Consider the following 18,027-nt stretch of genomic DNA (forward strand, 5'->3'; position numbering starts at 1 on the left):
TATAGACGAAGCAACGAAGCACTAAAAAGGCCAAAACCTAAGAATTTTGTGCAGTAAGATGAATCGTCATGCAACTTTTTGCATTCAATTCGAGAGAGTGTCAACTAAATTGATCTCCGGCAAAAAATTTTGTCCATGAAAAAATGCATTTTCGAAGTGCATCTCTAAGAGATGGAAAATGAAAAATTTAGAACTCAGAAAATATTGGCGGAAATGACTTCAATTTTTATATTTGGAGGTTTTGGAGGTAAATGAACAAAAATTTCATGACGACGATGGTCTCCGAGTTACCTGGTGCCCAAGGTGGAGCTCGTCGCCTGGGACTATCGAATAATTCGCGAAATGAAGACTGGATCGAAAAACTGAAAAATACGTGTTTAATATTTTTCAAAAATCTATCGAATAACACTAAAGACTACCTCCATACATCCCCTGGAGGTGGGGTAGGGGTAACTTTAAAATCTTAAACTGAAACGCCCATTTGTTATTACAGATTTGGATTGCTTACGTAAAAATAAGCAATTTTTATTCGAGAATTTTTTTCGAATTGTGGATAGATGGCGCTATAATCGGAAAAAACGATTTATCGTGATACCATTGGTAAATTATAGAAACGGTCTAATATCTCGAGAAATACACTTCCAAATAAAAGACCAAAAAATACGTATTTAATATTTTTAAATATCCTATCGAATAACATCAAACACGACTCTCCACTCCACCCCCTGGAGGTGAGGTGGGGGTTAACTTTAAAATCTTAAATGGGAATCACCACGTTTTATTGCAGATTTGGATTCCCCATGAAAAAATAAGTAATATTTATTCGAAACATTTTTTAGAATTGTTAATAGATGGCGCTAATAAATTAGTGTTTTTCCGATTATAACGCCATCTATCCATAATTCGAAAAAATGTCTCGAATAAAAGTTACTTATTTTTACGTAAGAAATCCAAATCTGCAATAAAAAATGGGGCTCCTATTTAAGATTTTAAAGTTACACCCCACCCCACCTCCAAGGGGTGGAGTGGAGGGTCGTGTTTTATGTTATTCGATAGGTTCTTAAAAAATATAAGACTTATTTTTTGATTTTTTATTTGGAAGTGTATTTCTCGAGATATTAGACCGTTTCTATAATTCACCTATGGTATCACAAAAAAATCGTTTTTTCCGATTATAGGACCATCTATCCACAATTCTAAAAAATGTCTCGAATAAGAGTTGCTTACTTTTACGTAAGCAATCCAAATCTGCAATAACAAATGGAGTTTCTATTTAAGATTTTAAAGTTACCCCCACCCCACCTCCAGGGGGTAGAGTGGGGTGGTTGTGTTTAGTGTCATTCGATAGATTTTCGAAAAATATTGAAAACGTATTTTTCAATTTTTTGGTCCAATCTTCATTTCGCGAATTATTTGATCGTCCCGCGAATTATTCGGTCGTCCCAGGCGACGGGTTCCACCCTGGGTACCAGGTACCTCGGAGACTATCGCCGTCATAAAATTCGTGTTCAGTGACCTCCAAAACCCCCAAGTGTAAAAATTGAACTCATTTCCGTCAATATTTCCTGAGTCCTAAATTTTTTATTTTCCATCTCTTCGAGATGCACTTTAAAAATGCATTTTCTCATGCACAAAATGTTTTGCAGGAGATCAATTTAGTACACAAAGTTGCATGACGATTCATCTTACTGCACAAACTTCCTAGGTTTAATGCTTCGATGCCTCGTCTATTAATAAATCACAAACTTTTTAACCAATGTATAAAATGCGGATTTTAAATCTACTAACCTTTTTAAAGAAAGCTTTTAAGCTTTCGTCTTCTGTGTTGACATCAAATCCATGAGTTGAGTCCCATCCAACATGCGAGATATGTTTAAAATCTCTAGGAATTCCAATATCGGCTTTAGTGATGTTCCTTCTTCTCTTCGCTTGTTGAGACGCCGGATCTAATGTCTTTCTGTAGTTATTAAAATTAAGTTGAGTCGTTGGTGGAGGCAGCGTTTGGCTTTGACTAATAACTTTATTTTTCTTGTCTTCTCGTTTTTTCCTAGCATTGACTTTTTGATTTACTACTATTCGAAGGTCTCGAGCATCTTGAATACTCGCGAAGTTGAAAGCTACGTGACAGTTCTCGCCTTCGAACATGTGGAAGAATGGAGTGGCTTCGATGTAGTCCATATGGTTGTACATTTCATGTTCCCACAGCTTTATATTTCTGTCGATGGAAAATAAGCGGAAGAAGAAATTCTTTTTTGTATTGTCTTTTACAAAGCACAAAACACCTGTAACAAAAATTTATATTCATTAATCATTACATAAAATTCTTGATAACTGGAATTAATCGGAAAATTCGTAAAAAATAATACACCATTCTGAAATAGCTATTTGTATAACAAGGGAGGAAAGTGCTACTTTTCCTCCCGAGAAGCAGTAATCATTCAAGGGAGGAAAAGGCACTTTACTCCCATGTTATACATATGGTTTTTCCACCTTCCTCAAATAACTAGTCATTTTTTCATTTTTACTTAATTTATTTATGTAACTAACCAACAAGATTTATTAAAACTAAAACTAACAAGTAGGTAAAATATAACTGTCAACTGTCAAATATAAGTCAAATTATTAATGTAAACATTGTTAAATCAAAATAACAATTTACTGTTTTTTACCATTCTGCAAAATACTGTTTTATAAATAAACGTTAAAATGTATAGATACTTACGTAATAGAAAATAGATATTATACAAGGCGTCAATAAGTTATATTGCATGAATGAAATACCATGACTTCACTTTTACTTTTCCTCCCTAGGGAGGAAAATATTTTAAGCTAACTTACCTTAGTACAAAAGTTGATAATAAATGAAATACAGGGTGTCAAAATTAAACTTTTATTTTATTTATTTTTGAATATTTCCTGACAGGCATGGGACAACAACACGAAATTTGGTAAGTGGTGCTGGTACTGTAAACCCTACTAAATTATGTTAAACAAACGTTTCTGGCTACTACCAGAGGCGTACAACGGGGGAACGTGAATGGTTGATCCTTCCCAAATTCTACGCCACTGGCGGAATTTCTATTTTAGTGCAATTTTTTGATTCTCCAATACTATCTATGTAAATAACGTACTCTTCATTCGTAACGATAAAACCATTAGTTCTCGAGATATTTGAAGCTAAAAACGACGGAGCATCCAAAAATAAGTTTGACTTTTCACATTTAACTTCAAACATCTCCAAAAAATAATGACTATCGTTACGAATGAGGACTATATTATTTGGATAGAAAGTATTGGAGAATATAAAAATTATGCTAAAATAGCAGTTTCGTCAGTGGCGTAGAATTTGGGAAGGGTCAATCATTCACTTTCCCCTGTAGTACGCCTCTGGTAGTAGCCAGAAACGATTATTTAACATAATTTAGTAGGGTCTACAGTGCCTACACTTTCTGCCAAGTATGACACGGATATGTCAAGTTATTTTAAAGTATTCTTTTTTTTAAATAATTTATTCTTTATTTAAAAATTTCAGAACTATTTGTGTCCGGTACTATAAAACTATTTGACATATCCTTATGATACTTGGCAGAAAGTTTAGGTACTGTACACCCTATTAAATTATGTTAAATAATCGTTTCCGGTTAATACCAGAGGCGTACAACAGAAGAAAGTGAATGGTTGACCCTTCCCAAATTCTACGCCACTGATGAAACTGTTATTTTAGCATAATTGTTAGATTCTCCAATATTTTCTATGCAAATAATATACTTTTCATTAGTAGAGATAAAGTCATTAGTTTTCGAGATATTTGAAGTTAAAAATTAAAAGGTACACTTATTTTGACACCCTGTATTTCGAATATTATCAACTTTTGTACTAAGGTAAGTTAGCTTAAATCGACTTATTTTAACTTTAGGAATCTGCGGTTAAGCTATGGCCCATTCTTTACCAAACACCCTGTAGATACACATAATATAGATACGTACAAAATGTATTTCGTCGAAGAGATGACGGTCGCGAAATAAATCCTTTTTCCCCATTATAAAATAGGTTTTACATTTATTTTAAATTTAAATACTTCTATACAATTTATATATACATACACATAATATACCTATATATGTACAAAATTTATTTCGCCGAAGCGATGACGGTCGCGATGATGGTCGCGAAATCAATCCTTTTTTCCCCATTCTAAAATAGGTTTTACATTTATTTTAAATTTAAATACCTCTACACAATTTATATACAATACACATAATATATAGCAAAAGCGATGACGGTCGCGAATTCAATGCTTTTCCCCTATCCAAAAATCGCACAACGTCCCTAAAGAAGTTTTCACTTCAAAAATAAACTTATTCAATGATATGAAAAAGAACTACGACGCAGTTAAACAATTCCGGAATCCATAAATATTTTCATGGTGGCTCAGCCCTGTTTATTAAAATTTGCATTATCCCGAAACTTACATTTGTGGAGATACTGCCTTCTGTCTTAGGACGGCAGAATTAAAGTAAACTGTGAATCTGAGGCATATTCATGGCATCGAGCTATGCTAGGAATCTATTCCACTAAAGCATCAGCACCTTACCCATATAAACCGCTATTATTTTGTACTCTGCACCGAGTATAGCGTGAAATCAAATAAAAATAGACAGTTTCGTTTTGATTCAATTCGAGTCTCTTACCATCCTGACATGTGTTTCTAGGTTTAGCCGTTATCAACGAGGCTTTGCAAGAAGACTGAATTGAATCAAAACGCACCGATTGAAAAAAACAGTGATCGTGCCATCGAATCAGCCAACATTCTGGATGTTTTTTAATACTTGGTATATGAGCAATATATTTTAATTTTCAACCACTCTTGCAGAAGGAGGGGGAGTCCGCACATTTACCAAATTTTAGTAAATTATTGTACCTTAAAATTATTCGGCACTAAATTGATGCAAACATATTACTGGGGGTTTTTTGGGGTCACTAAACAAGAATATGTCATCAAAACCGACCCCCGGTGCACCTGGTATCCAAAAACCATCCAAACTGCAGAAGAAAAAATGCCTTAGCAGTAACCTTGAGCACCAGGTAGTCCTGGGTTTGGTTTTGATGGGGTATTCGCATTCAGCGTCCCCAAAAACCACCTAGTAATCTATTTGCATGCTTTCAGTGCAGAAAACCTTCGAAACTCCAGAAGATGACGTGCATTAGCAGTGACTGTGGGCACCAGGAACTCCGGGTGTCGGTTCTGATGGCGTTTTCGTTTTAGGCAACTCCAAAAACCTTCCGAGTAATCTGTTTGCAACAATTTAATGCCGAAAACCCTCGGAACTCAAGAAGATGACGTGCATTAGCAGTGACACTAAGCACCAGGTGCTCCGGGGGTCAATTATGATGGCGTATTAGTGTTCCAAAAACCTCCAAATAATCTGTTTGCATCAATTTAATGCCGATAACCCTCAAACCTCTAGATAACGTGCCTTAGCAGCGGCGTTGAGCACCAGGTGTTCCGGGGGTCGGTTATGATAGCGTATTCGTGTTCAGCTACCACAAAAACCCCCGAATAATAAAATCTGGCACTTAATATACTTGTTTTGACATGTTTATGAACTTTTGGGTGCATTTCATGCACTTTAAAATGCAAATATGCATGTCTTTTGTAGACTTTTGTAGACTTGTCTTATGTAGCCTTTTTCCTGACATCATCCTGAACACAATGCAAAAAGTTGAAGTCTCTAGGTGCTGTATTTAAAAGTCGATTTATTCCGGTGTTTTTAGTGCCCTGGTCTATATTTACAGAAACTTGAATCATATTCCACGCAGGATATATTACACGCGAAAATTAAACACGCATTATTTTTGGGTTAAACCAAGGAAGAAAATCCAACCACAATTTCGTTTTGGTTAGAACATTTTGGGAATTGACGGTCTTTCACAAAATCTTATCTGTTCAATATCTAATATTTACCCAATAATATATAAACAGTGCGTCAAAGAAAACAGCCCACCCACAAAATTTAAGAAAATGTTTATCTTTTTATTTTTTTCTTATTTACATAAAATTAAATATATTCCGTATTGAGGCAGTTACTCTTGTAGCATGTAACCCGACATTTAGGGGAGTGCATATAGATTTTCACTTCGGAAAAAATCAAACAAGATAGAACTTTTTGTAATTTCATTAAGTAATGTTGTTCTGAAGCTATTTTCTTGTGGCATTTTTATAATGAAGTATATTCAAATGGGAAATAAGCCACAATTTTACCAGTATTATTTTGTATTTTGACAACGACACCCGACTTGGGCAACGAAACGTTAATAAAATCATTTTTAGGTAAAATTGTGGCTTATTTCCCATTTGAATATACTTCATCATTAAGTAATGTTTAATAAACAACATATCAAAAAGTTCTACTCGAGAAGCGGGTGCTTCATTTTTTATTAAACAAATGAACTGCGAAATTAGATGTTTTTTTTTTAAATAACTCCGAAAATATAAATTGTAGAAAAAAACTGACTTGATAGTTGAAAAATTCAGAAAATTTTACAAAAAAAAAACCCTCTATAAAGATTTTTCTAAAATTCAATCTGTAGCTTCTATAATTTTTTATTTATAACTCTAAAGTCACCCTTCTCACAAACATTGGCGCACTGTAAACTAGCGTACGGCGAAGTGCACGGTTGAGTTATTTTAATGTAATTTTTTAACTAATGGATCAAATAAAATTTTATAAATTGATCATGAAAGAAGAATAATTTAGCTATCTTATGGTTGTAATAAAAAGAAATAAAATGTATGGGCATAAGTATGGTGTAAGCGGAAAGTGAGACTTACATGAATTTGGTTTAAAAGTGATTTAAAAATGTGTAACTAATACAATTTTATTTATAAAACTCTCAATTTTGCACAGCTTACCTTTCAGACATCTTTCTAAACGATGATTCTCTCAAAAAAAATCTCAAAAATTTAATTCAAATGATACGACGTCTCAAAAAATGTAATTTTTGAAAACTTCGTAGTTTTACAGAATTACCACTACTTTAAGACGGTATTACTCAAGTTTGAACAGATTTATTACAGTTTTATAGGTGCTTTTTTAAAGCTTAGGATGTAATCCTTAAAATGCACTAAATTATTTTACTTTAGAAATGAAACAAACTATTTCTTTTTGAGAAAATTAAGAAAGAAAACAAAAATGTAATACAACAACCAAAAATTATCTACCAGTTAAAAAAATGTTTATACAAAGTGATCAAAACTTTTTTCTATAAAACTTACCTAAAATACATTTAATAATAAGCTTCAACAATAATAAATGTTCAACAAAAAAAAATGTTTAGCTCTTATACACTATGTCTGCGTAACTTGAAACCTACTGATAACATTTTTATTATCAGTTTTACGAAAAAAAGTTATTCTTTATAAAATACTCTGCATCGTATATAAGCTAAGATGCAACCATCAAATGTCAAATTTTATTAATTTTATACGAGGTATGTAAAAAATATGAATTTCACTCAAGAGTACCTTTATATTTCACAATATCGAAAATTGTTATTAAGAAAAGTTGTTTGGAATTAAAAAATATGTTTCAGTGTACAATTACATCCTTCTAATTAAAATATTGTAAATAATAAAGGCACTTAACTCTTAAGTAAAATTCATATTTTTTACATACCTCGTATAAAATTGCAAAAGTTTGATATCTGTTAGTTGTATCGTAGATATTAGACCAGGTATAGCATTTTATGAAGAATAACTTTTTTTCGTAAAATTGATAATACACTAGTTATCATAATTGTAATAAAATGATAATAGGTATCCGTAATTTGAGAAACTGAAAACTTTTTTTTTCGATTAGAATGATGTAATTGTATATTAAAACATAGTTTTTAATTTCAAACAACTTTTCATGATAGCATTTTTTGATATTCTGGATATATGAAATTTATATTTTTGATATAACTCGTATAAAATTGATAAAATTTGATATATGACGGTTGAGTTTTAAATTTTTGACTATCCAGAGCATTTTATGAAGAATAACTTTTTTTCGTAAAATTGATAATAAAAAAGTTTTGCATGTGGTTCCTAGCTACGCAGACATACTGTATAAGAGCTTCGGTATAAGAATTTTTAAATTGTAATGCCATATTCGGATTCAGCATAATCAAAAACAAAATAGAAACATATTTGATCAAAGTGAAATGATGAATTCAACGATATTTTTAAAATTATTTATACAAAACAATTGTTATTGTTTAAACAATTAATTAACAATTAGCGGCCAAATCTGCGGGTAGAACTTTTTACTTTAACATGTATATAAACTAACAAAAAAAGTTTTAGAAAAATATAAGCTTGTTTGATTTTTCCGAAACAATGCATGTTTTCGTTCTAATTGCACTCCCCTAATTATCATTTATAATAACACATGGAAAACAAGGAAAAATGCAATAAAACAAATAAAAATAATTGAGTCAAGAAAAGGCAAGTAACACTATTTGTATTAATAATGTATGTTGCAACCACGGTTCTGGATGATACTCATCATTCGATTTAGCATAAAACGGATCAAGGATGTTTCTCCTTTGGGAAAAAGTGGTCCATTACTCAATGTCAGCCATTGGAAGCTCTTCACATGTTATAACAGGTATATAACTTCTTACATGCCTTTTGACAAGGCTCGAAAAATGCTGAATAGGATTAAGGTCTGGACTTTGAGCAGGGCACACCATTTTTTAAATACCAACATCTTCAAAGACACTCTGTGAAAAAAAATCAGCAAAGAAAATTATTGCTAGCTGAGCCTTGAATCGATACCTTTGCTGGTTGGACTTCTGTGTCACCAATCCCCAAATATACAAGGTTATTTAACACCAAACTCCAACCTGTGAGACACCCAATAGTTGTTAACAGTTACAAAGTATGAAGCTAATAATCCATGATCTTGTCTCTAGGAGGTGATCTGAACTATTGAATATAATATGTAAATGCTTTTCTTAGTGGCAATATATTTCTAGGTCAGGCCCCACACGCCGTGATGTTATAACAAATATTAAAGAGCAAAGGACTTTATTACATCGTTAGCATTTCTGTGCAATATCCAAAATTTTTATCCAAAATGATATGTAATTATTACTTAACTACATTAGCAGGTCGCACATGCAGAATATGATAATAAAATTACGTTAATATGATATTCGATGTGTGCAAGTACCTAATTGGAGGGGATAAGAAAAACAAATGTGCGCTAGTTGTGGAGAAAACTTGCAACTTTCTTAAATATTTCTTGAATAATTCATATTGTCAAATTGACGTATATTTCTGTCATTGAAGAAAATAAAACTTCACAAACGCTGTGTTATAAATTGTAAAAATTATATGTTGCTCCACAGTATTGATGCGATATGCAATTATTAAAGTGAATTTAATTAATAATTGTATTTTGCCAGTTTCAGTCAGGACTGAAACTAGCTAATGCACTTATCAAATGCGGTCAAAATCATAATGTGGTCAGTGTCCACGTAAATATAGTATTGGGTTAGTTAACAATAAAAACTGATATAAAAAAAAATTCTAAATTGGAGTTGGAAAAAAATTCTTCATTGTAGTATATGTATATTATTAATTTGAAACTAATAACATTTATGGAGAAAAGAGATAAAGACAATAGTTATAAGATACAAATGGAAATAAAACTTCTGTATACTTAGTATGAAAATTTTTTGCTCAATTAGAAATCCAATGAAATCAATTAATTTGTGGTCATCTGATTGAATACAACCAATAAAACCAACATTATACTGATAACAGATCCCATGGGCTGTTTTCACTCAATCATGTAGATACCTACATTTCGTTTCATTTCGATTTTGACATTTCAAATATTCAATATTTCAAAATGTCACGATTTGGTTGTAATACTGATGAGAATATTAATGAAATTATCGAATCAAATATACCAAAGAATACTGTTTACAGTAAAAAATTTTCTATCCGAATAACCCTCGAATATTGATAAATGCTCAAAATTTTTTTAACAACTTTCTCAAGCTTGTTGCTTACAGGCAACAGACCTCCGCCTACGGCGTCGGTCTGTTTCCAAGCAACAAGCTTTCGAAATCTGTTATAAAAATTTTTCGAACAATTATCAATGTCCTTGGGTTACTACTACTGAAAACAAACCAAAATAATGTAAAAAGCAGTTTTACACTTAAATCACGCTAGTGGCTAGTGACAAAAGAGAATGAATGGCATATTGATGGCTTAGTATGAAAACCTCATATCTCAGCTTACATAAAATTTTATAGGAGTGACAAAAAAACTGAATTTCTACATCTAATATACACTCTGGGGCAAAATTAACCACCCACCTTAAAAATGACATCTCTAATTTGCTAAGCCTGTTGTCCGATTTAAGTGATTTTTTAATATGTTATAGCCTTATTATTTAATAATATCGTTGTAATAATATTGTTGCCAAACAGGTAAATTTTCATTGTATACACTCTAATTTGCTAAGCCTGTTGTCCGATTTAAGTGATTTTTTAATATGTTATAGCCTTATTATTTAACAATATCGTTGTAATAATATTGTTACCAAACAGGTAAATTTTCATTGTATACAGAGTGTATGAATCAAACTGTTTTTGTCTCAAAGTTCGCATCACCCTGTGGTATATTCTAGCATTTGTAAAATACTGAAATTTGTAAAGAACATTGTAAAAAGAAAAAGTGGTTGACCAAGAAAAAAATGGATACAGCAACTGTGTAGCTGTGTGCAGCTGTGTAGCACAGGCGGGAAAAGTTAAACAAAAATCACTCGAGGAATTGAAAATAATGGCAGGAAATGGAAAAGAATGGAAGCGATGGGTGAATGAAAAACATAAATTTAACACCGTGATAGGGTAAAAGAAAGGGGAGAACAAAAGAAAGAAAAAACCTTATGTTTTTCTTATGTTCTAGAAGTGTTAAATCTACATAATATGAGGCTTAGAGGAAAAGTGGTATAACTACACATAACTTAACTTTTGATAAATGAAAGATTTTGTATGTTAACAAAGTAAAAATCTCAGTAATACTAACTGAGCCAGTTGTGACGGATTCTTGACAAGTATTTGTTGAAGTTTATATGAGATGCCGAATTGCAATGATTGAATATGATTGTGTTTTAGTAATTAGAAAAATACCATTTTACCAACAAATGTTTGTGAGTTATACTACTTTTCCTCTGAGTGGCTCATATCTTGTCAAATTGGCAATTAAGAGTTGATTTCTCCACATTCTTGAGTTTAGAATTATTAGACCAGGGCGCATCTGTAAAAACATTAGTACATTTGGACGTTGAGAGGTGACTCAAATTTGTTTGCAGAAATTGCTTGAAAATAACTCAAATAATAATATTTGAGTTATCCTCCCACTCAAAAAGGCCCGGAACATTGTTTAAATAATCAAAATGTCAAAAAATGAAGGAAAAATTCGATTTTTTTCTTTGTTTTTTGATTATAGCTTTAAAAGTATTAATTTCTGAGAAAAGTTTTACTGACATAAAAGTTGTACAATTAAATTTCCTACAATATAGGATTGGTTAAAATTTTTAAAAATTGTCACCCTTGTTGCAAAATAGCAATAGTTTGGAAAAAACATAAAAAACAAATATTCGCATTTTACATTTTTCAACCATTTATGATACACTTAGGACCTTCATATTTTATCAAGAAAAACTTTATAATATAATAAAAAAATAATGTGAATTCCATTAAGATCGGGTCAACAGATTTTGCAAAATAAATTTTGCAATCCAGCTTTTGCAAAAAAAATTCATTTTTTCAAAATGTTACAGGACTGAAAATAAAGCTGTTGTTCTGAAGCTATTTCCTTGTGGCATCTTTATGATTAATTATTTATATGGGAAATAAGCCACAATTAAAATAAAAAAAATAATTTTATTAACGTTTCGACGCCCAAATCGGGTGCCGTTGTCAAAATACAAAATATTACTAAAATAAACAAAAGTGTTGTTGCTAAGCAAAAAAAATCTTCTAATAATTTATTTAATCTCACTCATTTATATTGGCAATTCAGACATATATTATACATTTTAAAGTAGAAGACTTTAAAATGATATTGCTAATATTTATGACTTGCGTTCCTGGGACGACTTACTGAAAGATAGTTCATTCGATTACATGAAATCAACCCCAACTCAAGAATATCCGTCATAAAAAATTATAGCATGTGATCTGTCTTTAAAAAGACAACCAAATGCAACGACAGTAAAATTCTTGCGTTAGAGACTTCATAGTAAATCACAAGGGAAAACCAGGAAAAACCCTGTAAAAATTATTTTAATTAAATAAAATTATTTTTTTTATTTTAATTGTGGCTTATTTCCCATATAAATAATTAATCATGAAAAGAAAGCAGTCAGCAAGTTGAATTTTTTTTACATATAGAACAGGACTGTACCTTTGATTGGCAATTTTCAAAATTAAGATCGGTTAACCACCACGGCGTCAGGAATTTTTTTAAATAAACAATAATTTTTGGTGCTACGCGCAGGAGTTTGCTCTGATTGGGCATTCCAATGATCTTTGATAATGATTGATACATTTTAATTTTTAGTACATTTCCATATAAATAAATAAATTTGTTTATTGCAAAATAAAAACACGTACACTGTCCTTTGAAATAAAACTTTTTTTAGCAATTGTTTAGCTTTTTTTTCTTTGTTCATATATTTTAACTTAGAGAATAAAAGTTTATTATTTTTAAAAATATGCAATTGTTTAATTAAACAATATTTCACAAACAATAATCAAATTAGTTTGATTTTTGTAGAATTAAAATATTAAAATACAATAAAATATAGAGTAAGAAAATAATATATTAGATAAAGATTGGAAGAAATTTTGGTGGAAATCAACTTGTGTGAATTGAACACCGCTGTGCTGCACGTAGCACCAAAAATTAATGTTTATTTAAAAAATCCTGACGCCGTGGTAGTTAATCGATTTTAATTCTGCAAATTGCAAATGAAGGATACGGTACTCTTCTATATGCAAAAAAATTCAACTTGCTATCTGCTTTATTTTCAGTCCTGCAACATTTTGAAAACATGAATTTTTTTAGCTAAACCTGAATTGCAAAATCTGTTGAACCGATCTTAATGAACTTTAGAGTATTGTTTTATTTTATCATATAGTTTTTCTGTGTAAAATATGAAGGTCCTAAGTGTGACATAAATTGTTGAAAAACGTAAAATGCAAATACTTGTTTTTCGATGGTTTTTTTGCAAAGATTGCTATTTTGCAAGAAGGGTGACCATTTTTAAAATTTTTAACCAATCCTATATTATAGGAAATTTAATTACGCAACTTTTATGTTATGTGCAACTTTTCTCGAAAATGAATACTTTTAAAGTTATAATCAAAAAACGAAGAAAAAATTCCAATTTTCCTTCATTTTTTGACATTTTGATTATTTAAACAATGTTCCGGACCTTTTTGAGTGGGAGGATAACTCAATCATTATTATTTAAGTTATTTTCAAGCAATTTCTGCAAAAAAATTTGAGTCACCTCTCAACGTCCATCTCAAAACAGATGCGCCCTGGACTATATTATCAAAAAAGAATGTACAAATTGTTTGCTTTGGCATGTAGTCGAGTACCATTTCAGGGGGCCCTATAATTTTGTAATACAGCTTTTGCATTATATTATGTAGTATGAATATCGTTGGAAACATGATAAAACTGTATCGTAGCACTGCAGTAATTTGAATACATTGACAAACTGTTTGTTTATTTTGATTTGATTGACGATAGGTATCTCAAATGTGGAAATGCAGAAACTAATAGCTATATGGGCAGAACTAAAAATGGAAATTAACGAGGAAAAATGTAACATAATGATAGTCAATGGCAAAGAAGATAATGAAGATATTGAAATAAAGATAAAATGTAAAATCTCTGAACTGGAAATAGTTATAACTTACAAATACCTATAAAGTATAAGGGAGCGTTCAAGTATTATGTAACGCGATTTTTGAGCAGCACCACCCCCCCCCCTAGTTCATAGCTAGACAGAACCACAGTGGACTCAATAAATCTCCTTGGAACAGGCCCCGGCTGATTGCGATATTTTCAGTTTCCATGTTATTTTCACCGGGCATTTGAAGGTGGATTCCAGTCTTCCATTACGTCACTAGATGTTTTAAAAAGGTCACTATATTATCATTGACTTTATAATATTCTTAAATATCTATAAGCCATTCATACAAGACTCAATCGAAGGCCTTCTTGTAATCAATGAAGGCAGTAAAAAGGTTCATTTTTTGAAATATGCCTGGTTAGAAGTTGAGTCGATGATAAGTTATTCTTTGCAGCCCATGGTATCCTTAGTGCATCCTGTCTGTTGAGGCTCTATGATATTCTTTAGAGCAGAGTCTTGGTAGATACGCCGGGCTACACAAGATGTAACCAAAAAGACAAGTAATTGAGTGATATTTGGCTGAATCTTGGGTATTATCTTAATCCTTCGGTTAATTCCCTAAGTTACTTTACTACTTTTACTATTTTACTGTATTACTTTTACTATTTATATGTTTATTATTGTAAGGTTTCTATATACAATATTAACATATTCAGTGTTAATATCGATGCATGTCACCCATAAGACCAACGTTAAAACAACAAAGTTCCAATACTGTGTATGTGGCGTAACAAGCTTAAAATACCACATATCAAATAAAATTATAATACCTCGTAAGTGACCTAAAATGCACCAAATCTTATCTGCAGGCATGTTATTATTACACACAATAAAAAGCAAGTATGTTATAAATGAATATGCAATAAAATTGTTTAGAATGTATGCTACAAACGAAAAAATCCGTTTTTTGGCTCTCCTGAAAAACGTTACATTTACTCATACGTGGTATTGGAATCAAGGTAGCGATATATGTTCTGTATACTCCATTTGCCACTGTGAGTTACAACACAGTCAACGCAGCCAACCATTAGTGTAGTATGAGGTCTATTTGTTCTGTAACACAGTCAAGGTGTTAAACAAAAATCACTCGAAACAAAAATCACTGGAGGAATTGAAAATAATAGCACGAAATAGAAAAGTTTGGAAGAGATGATGTCAAAAAAGAATGTCAAATTATTCTCTTCTGCACGTAACATACCATTTCAGACAGCCTTATAAATTCGTAATACTGCTTTTGCATATATGAAGCTTGAGTATCGTTGGAAACATGATAAAACTGTATGGTAGTACTGTAGTAATTTGAATATATTGAGATAACTGTTTGTTTATTTTGATTTGATTGATGTTATCTCAATATAAGTCATGAATATTGAGAGATAAGCACTTACCAGTGGTCTTTTTGATCCATTTTGAATGATCCGGAGGGGTCGTCAAATATAACTGAACTACTGTGGTACATAGGGATTGGCAACGATTTCCTAGTAATTTAAATATTTGCACATTTTCTTCGTCCGTTAAAATGTCACAATAGTGATTTTCAATGGCAGGAGGCATGTTGCAGTTAAATACGAATTGTAAACATTTTAAAAGAAACTGTATATAACAAAATTAACTGTGTATTGTTGTAAGACTTCTCATTATCACCAAAAAAGTAGAGTAGATAACCTAGAATTAGTCATATTTGTCGTATTTGTCCCCCTTGACAAGACAAATGGACAAATCTTGTTCTTTGACAGTTCCCTAGTTCCAAGTTTTCTCTGGTTTTCTCTTTCTAATAAAATGCGTTTGAAAGGTACACCGTTTTGTTGGAGTATGAAATTTCTGAACAGAAATTTTAAAATCTTTTTATGAATAATAATACTGTGTATAAAAAATACGACTCTTTTATACTTAAAAATGTCCTCAAAAAATAATTTGCTTCCATAAATATAATTCTTATGAATTAAAATTTTTTGAATCTAAGATAAGATCAGCCCAGTAGTTATGCAATATACAATACAGATGACCTCATAGATATTGCAACAGTATATGCCTTGTTTTTAAACCAGGAGGAGTAAACAAGTAAACTAAAAAGTAGATTCACACCCAAGAAAGTTACTAGAAATATCAGCAAATACATCTTCTTTTTTGGTTTTGGTTGATCATATCGGTCTTTGACGGTAATCCATAAATATTATATAATATAATAAATTTTTTGTATTTTCTGCGTTATTCCTTTTCTGTCGCTAAAGAATTCTAAAAACAACTGTTCTTTTATATAAAAGCAGACTAAAAATCTAAAAATTAAAGGAATAACGCAGAAAATTCAAAAAATTACCGATATTAACCTGTAAAATGCCAATAGTGTCAAAATTTGATAAATGTCATTAGTGTCAAAATTTCATAACAGTGGAGTAAACAAAAACATGTTAACAATAGACCAGGCTACGCTAGGGATATGCCACTCAATGCATCGTGGTGTAACGCCAATATCAAGTACAGTGGTCTAGCTATCTTTGTCGTGCGAGTGTGAGCGTATCTACCAAGAGGTGGGAGTAATGGAACGACACAGACACAGAGGTGGCGGCCATCATATGCTAGAGAGAGAGAAAACTAAGCGCCGGTAGAGAGAGATAGATAGACCACCGACCCGAACTGCTCCGCGTTACACTGTTTTTCGGACCTGGCCTAATCTATATGTGTTATTATACCTATGGGAGTAAACTTGCCTGTGGTTTGACCAATTACAAACAAGCATTATAGCGCGGTAAATTTGAGTTACTCCTCCTGGTTTAAAAACAGGGCATAGTATTAATATTATATATTTTTTTATTTAGCTAATGCCTCGACAACTAATGGCCATTGGCATGGTAGGTACGATAAATTTTTGCAGTTAGGTACCTAGGTGTCATGTGTAGTGTGTGTTGAGTAAGCGACTTGTTACTTTGCAAAGTCGACGTCATTGTCTTTGCAAAGAGACGCTATAATTGTATCCGAACGTCTGCGGTCCCTCCGGTGAGTACCGATCCCACAAGGACAGAAACTATCTTCATTTATTATTTTATAATTATAAACATATTTATTATTTTATAATTATATATAACATATCCTTCAAAGATATGTTGGTTACATAGGGCCCAAATTGTATAATTTGCTACCGGATAATTTAAAACAATTTAAAAATTATAAAAAACATAGGTATAAATATGAAATTAAACAATGGATTGGAAACAAATCAACAAAATTCTGCGAAGAACTTATTAATGGACAATAGTTGTAATAAATAAACTTAAATAAGAAATAAAAAATTGTATCGAAAATAAAAATTGTATCTAAATAGATTTTTATTATCAACTGCGACATTTCTTGAATTATTGATGGCCACATTTATATCACAAATTATATTAAAATTATTATATTTTTATTTTTTCTTGATTAATGTTAACGAGTTTTTAGTATTTTTATAAATTTTCATATAACTGTATACATTTATACATTTGTTAAATATTTTTTGTGTTTGTTTATATTTGTAAATTAGTACATTATATTTTTAAGTCTCACGCACAAGGGGTGCTACTTTTGTATGTATATTAGTAATATATATACAGGGTAGCTCAACTTCAGTGAGTTATTTATGTTTATTTAGGTAGTACTCATTATGCTTTTTATTATTTTTTTTGTTAATCTTTATTGTTATTCCTAAATAAACATTATTATTTATTTATAATAAACGAAAAAGTCCTGACCCTGGTGAGATTCGAACTCACGACCATTCGGGCCTTTCGATCCAAAGGTAGGCGCTCTTACCACTGAGCCACAGAGGAGCTTATAATAATTATTAATCTTTTAGATTTCGAAAATCATATTTGTGACAGCAGGGAGAAAATCAATTTTTATTTTTTGTGGGGTGTTACTGCTATGTCTATAAGAGCTCTTATCTTGTTCTTTTGGAATTCGTATCCCTCTATGGGCCTTTGCCTGTCTGGCTATGTCCTAACATTCAGACCTCTCTTTTCCCTTCTCCTCAAGTGTCTTACATTCATAGTTTTCAGATCGT

At 31.4% G+C, this 18,027-nt stretch overlaps 1 protein-coding gene across 2 annotated transcripts in view; it reads right to left on the reverse strand.

Annotated features, from left to right (window-relative positions):
* LOC126887138 (actin nucleation-promoting factor WASL-like) overlaps positions 1–15,714 on the reverse strand; it is a 54,059-nt gene extending 38,345 nt beyond the window's left edge. The window contains exons 1-2 of one of the 2 annotated variants that reach the window (XM_050654499.1): positions 15,380–15,714; positions 1,789–2,282 (exon numbers count right to left, since the gene is read on the reverse strand). In XM_050654499.1, coding sequence (XP_050510456.1) covers positions 1,789–2,282; positions 15,380–15,545 — 660 coding nt within the window. In that variant the 5' untranslated portion in view covers positions 15,546–15,714. Of the gene's footprint in view, positions 1–1,788; positions 2,283–15,189; positions 15,213–15,379 lie in introns of those variants that run through there. The other variant, XM_050654500.1, reaches the window with a different exon arrangement.
* Positions 15,715–18,027: the final 2,313 nt, after the last annotated feature.

The sequence above is a fragment of the Diabrotica virgifera genome, chromosome 6 (genome assembly GCF_917563875.1).
Source record: "Diabrotica virgifera virgifera chromosome 6, PGI_DIABVI_V3a".
Lineage (NCBI taxonomy): Eukaryota > Metazoa > Arthropoda > Insecta > Coleoptera > Chrysomelidae > Diabrotica > Diabrotica virgifera.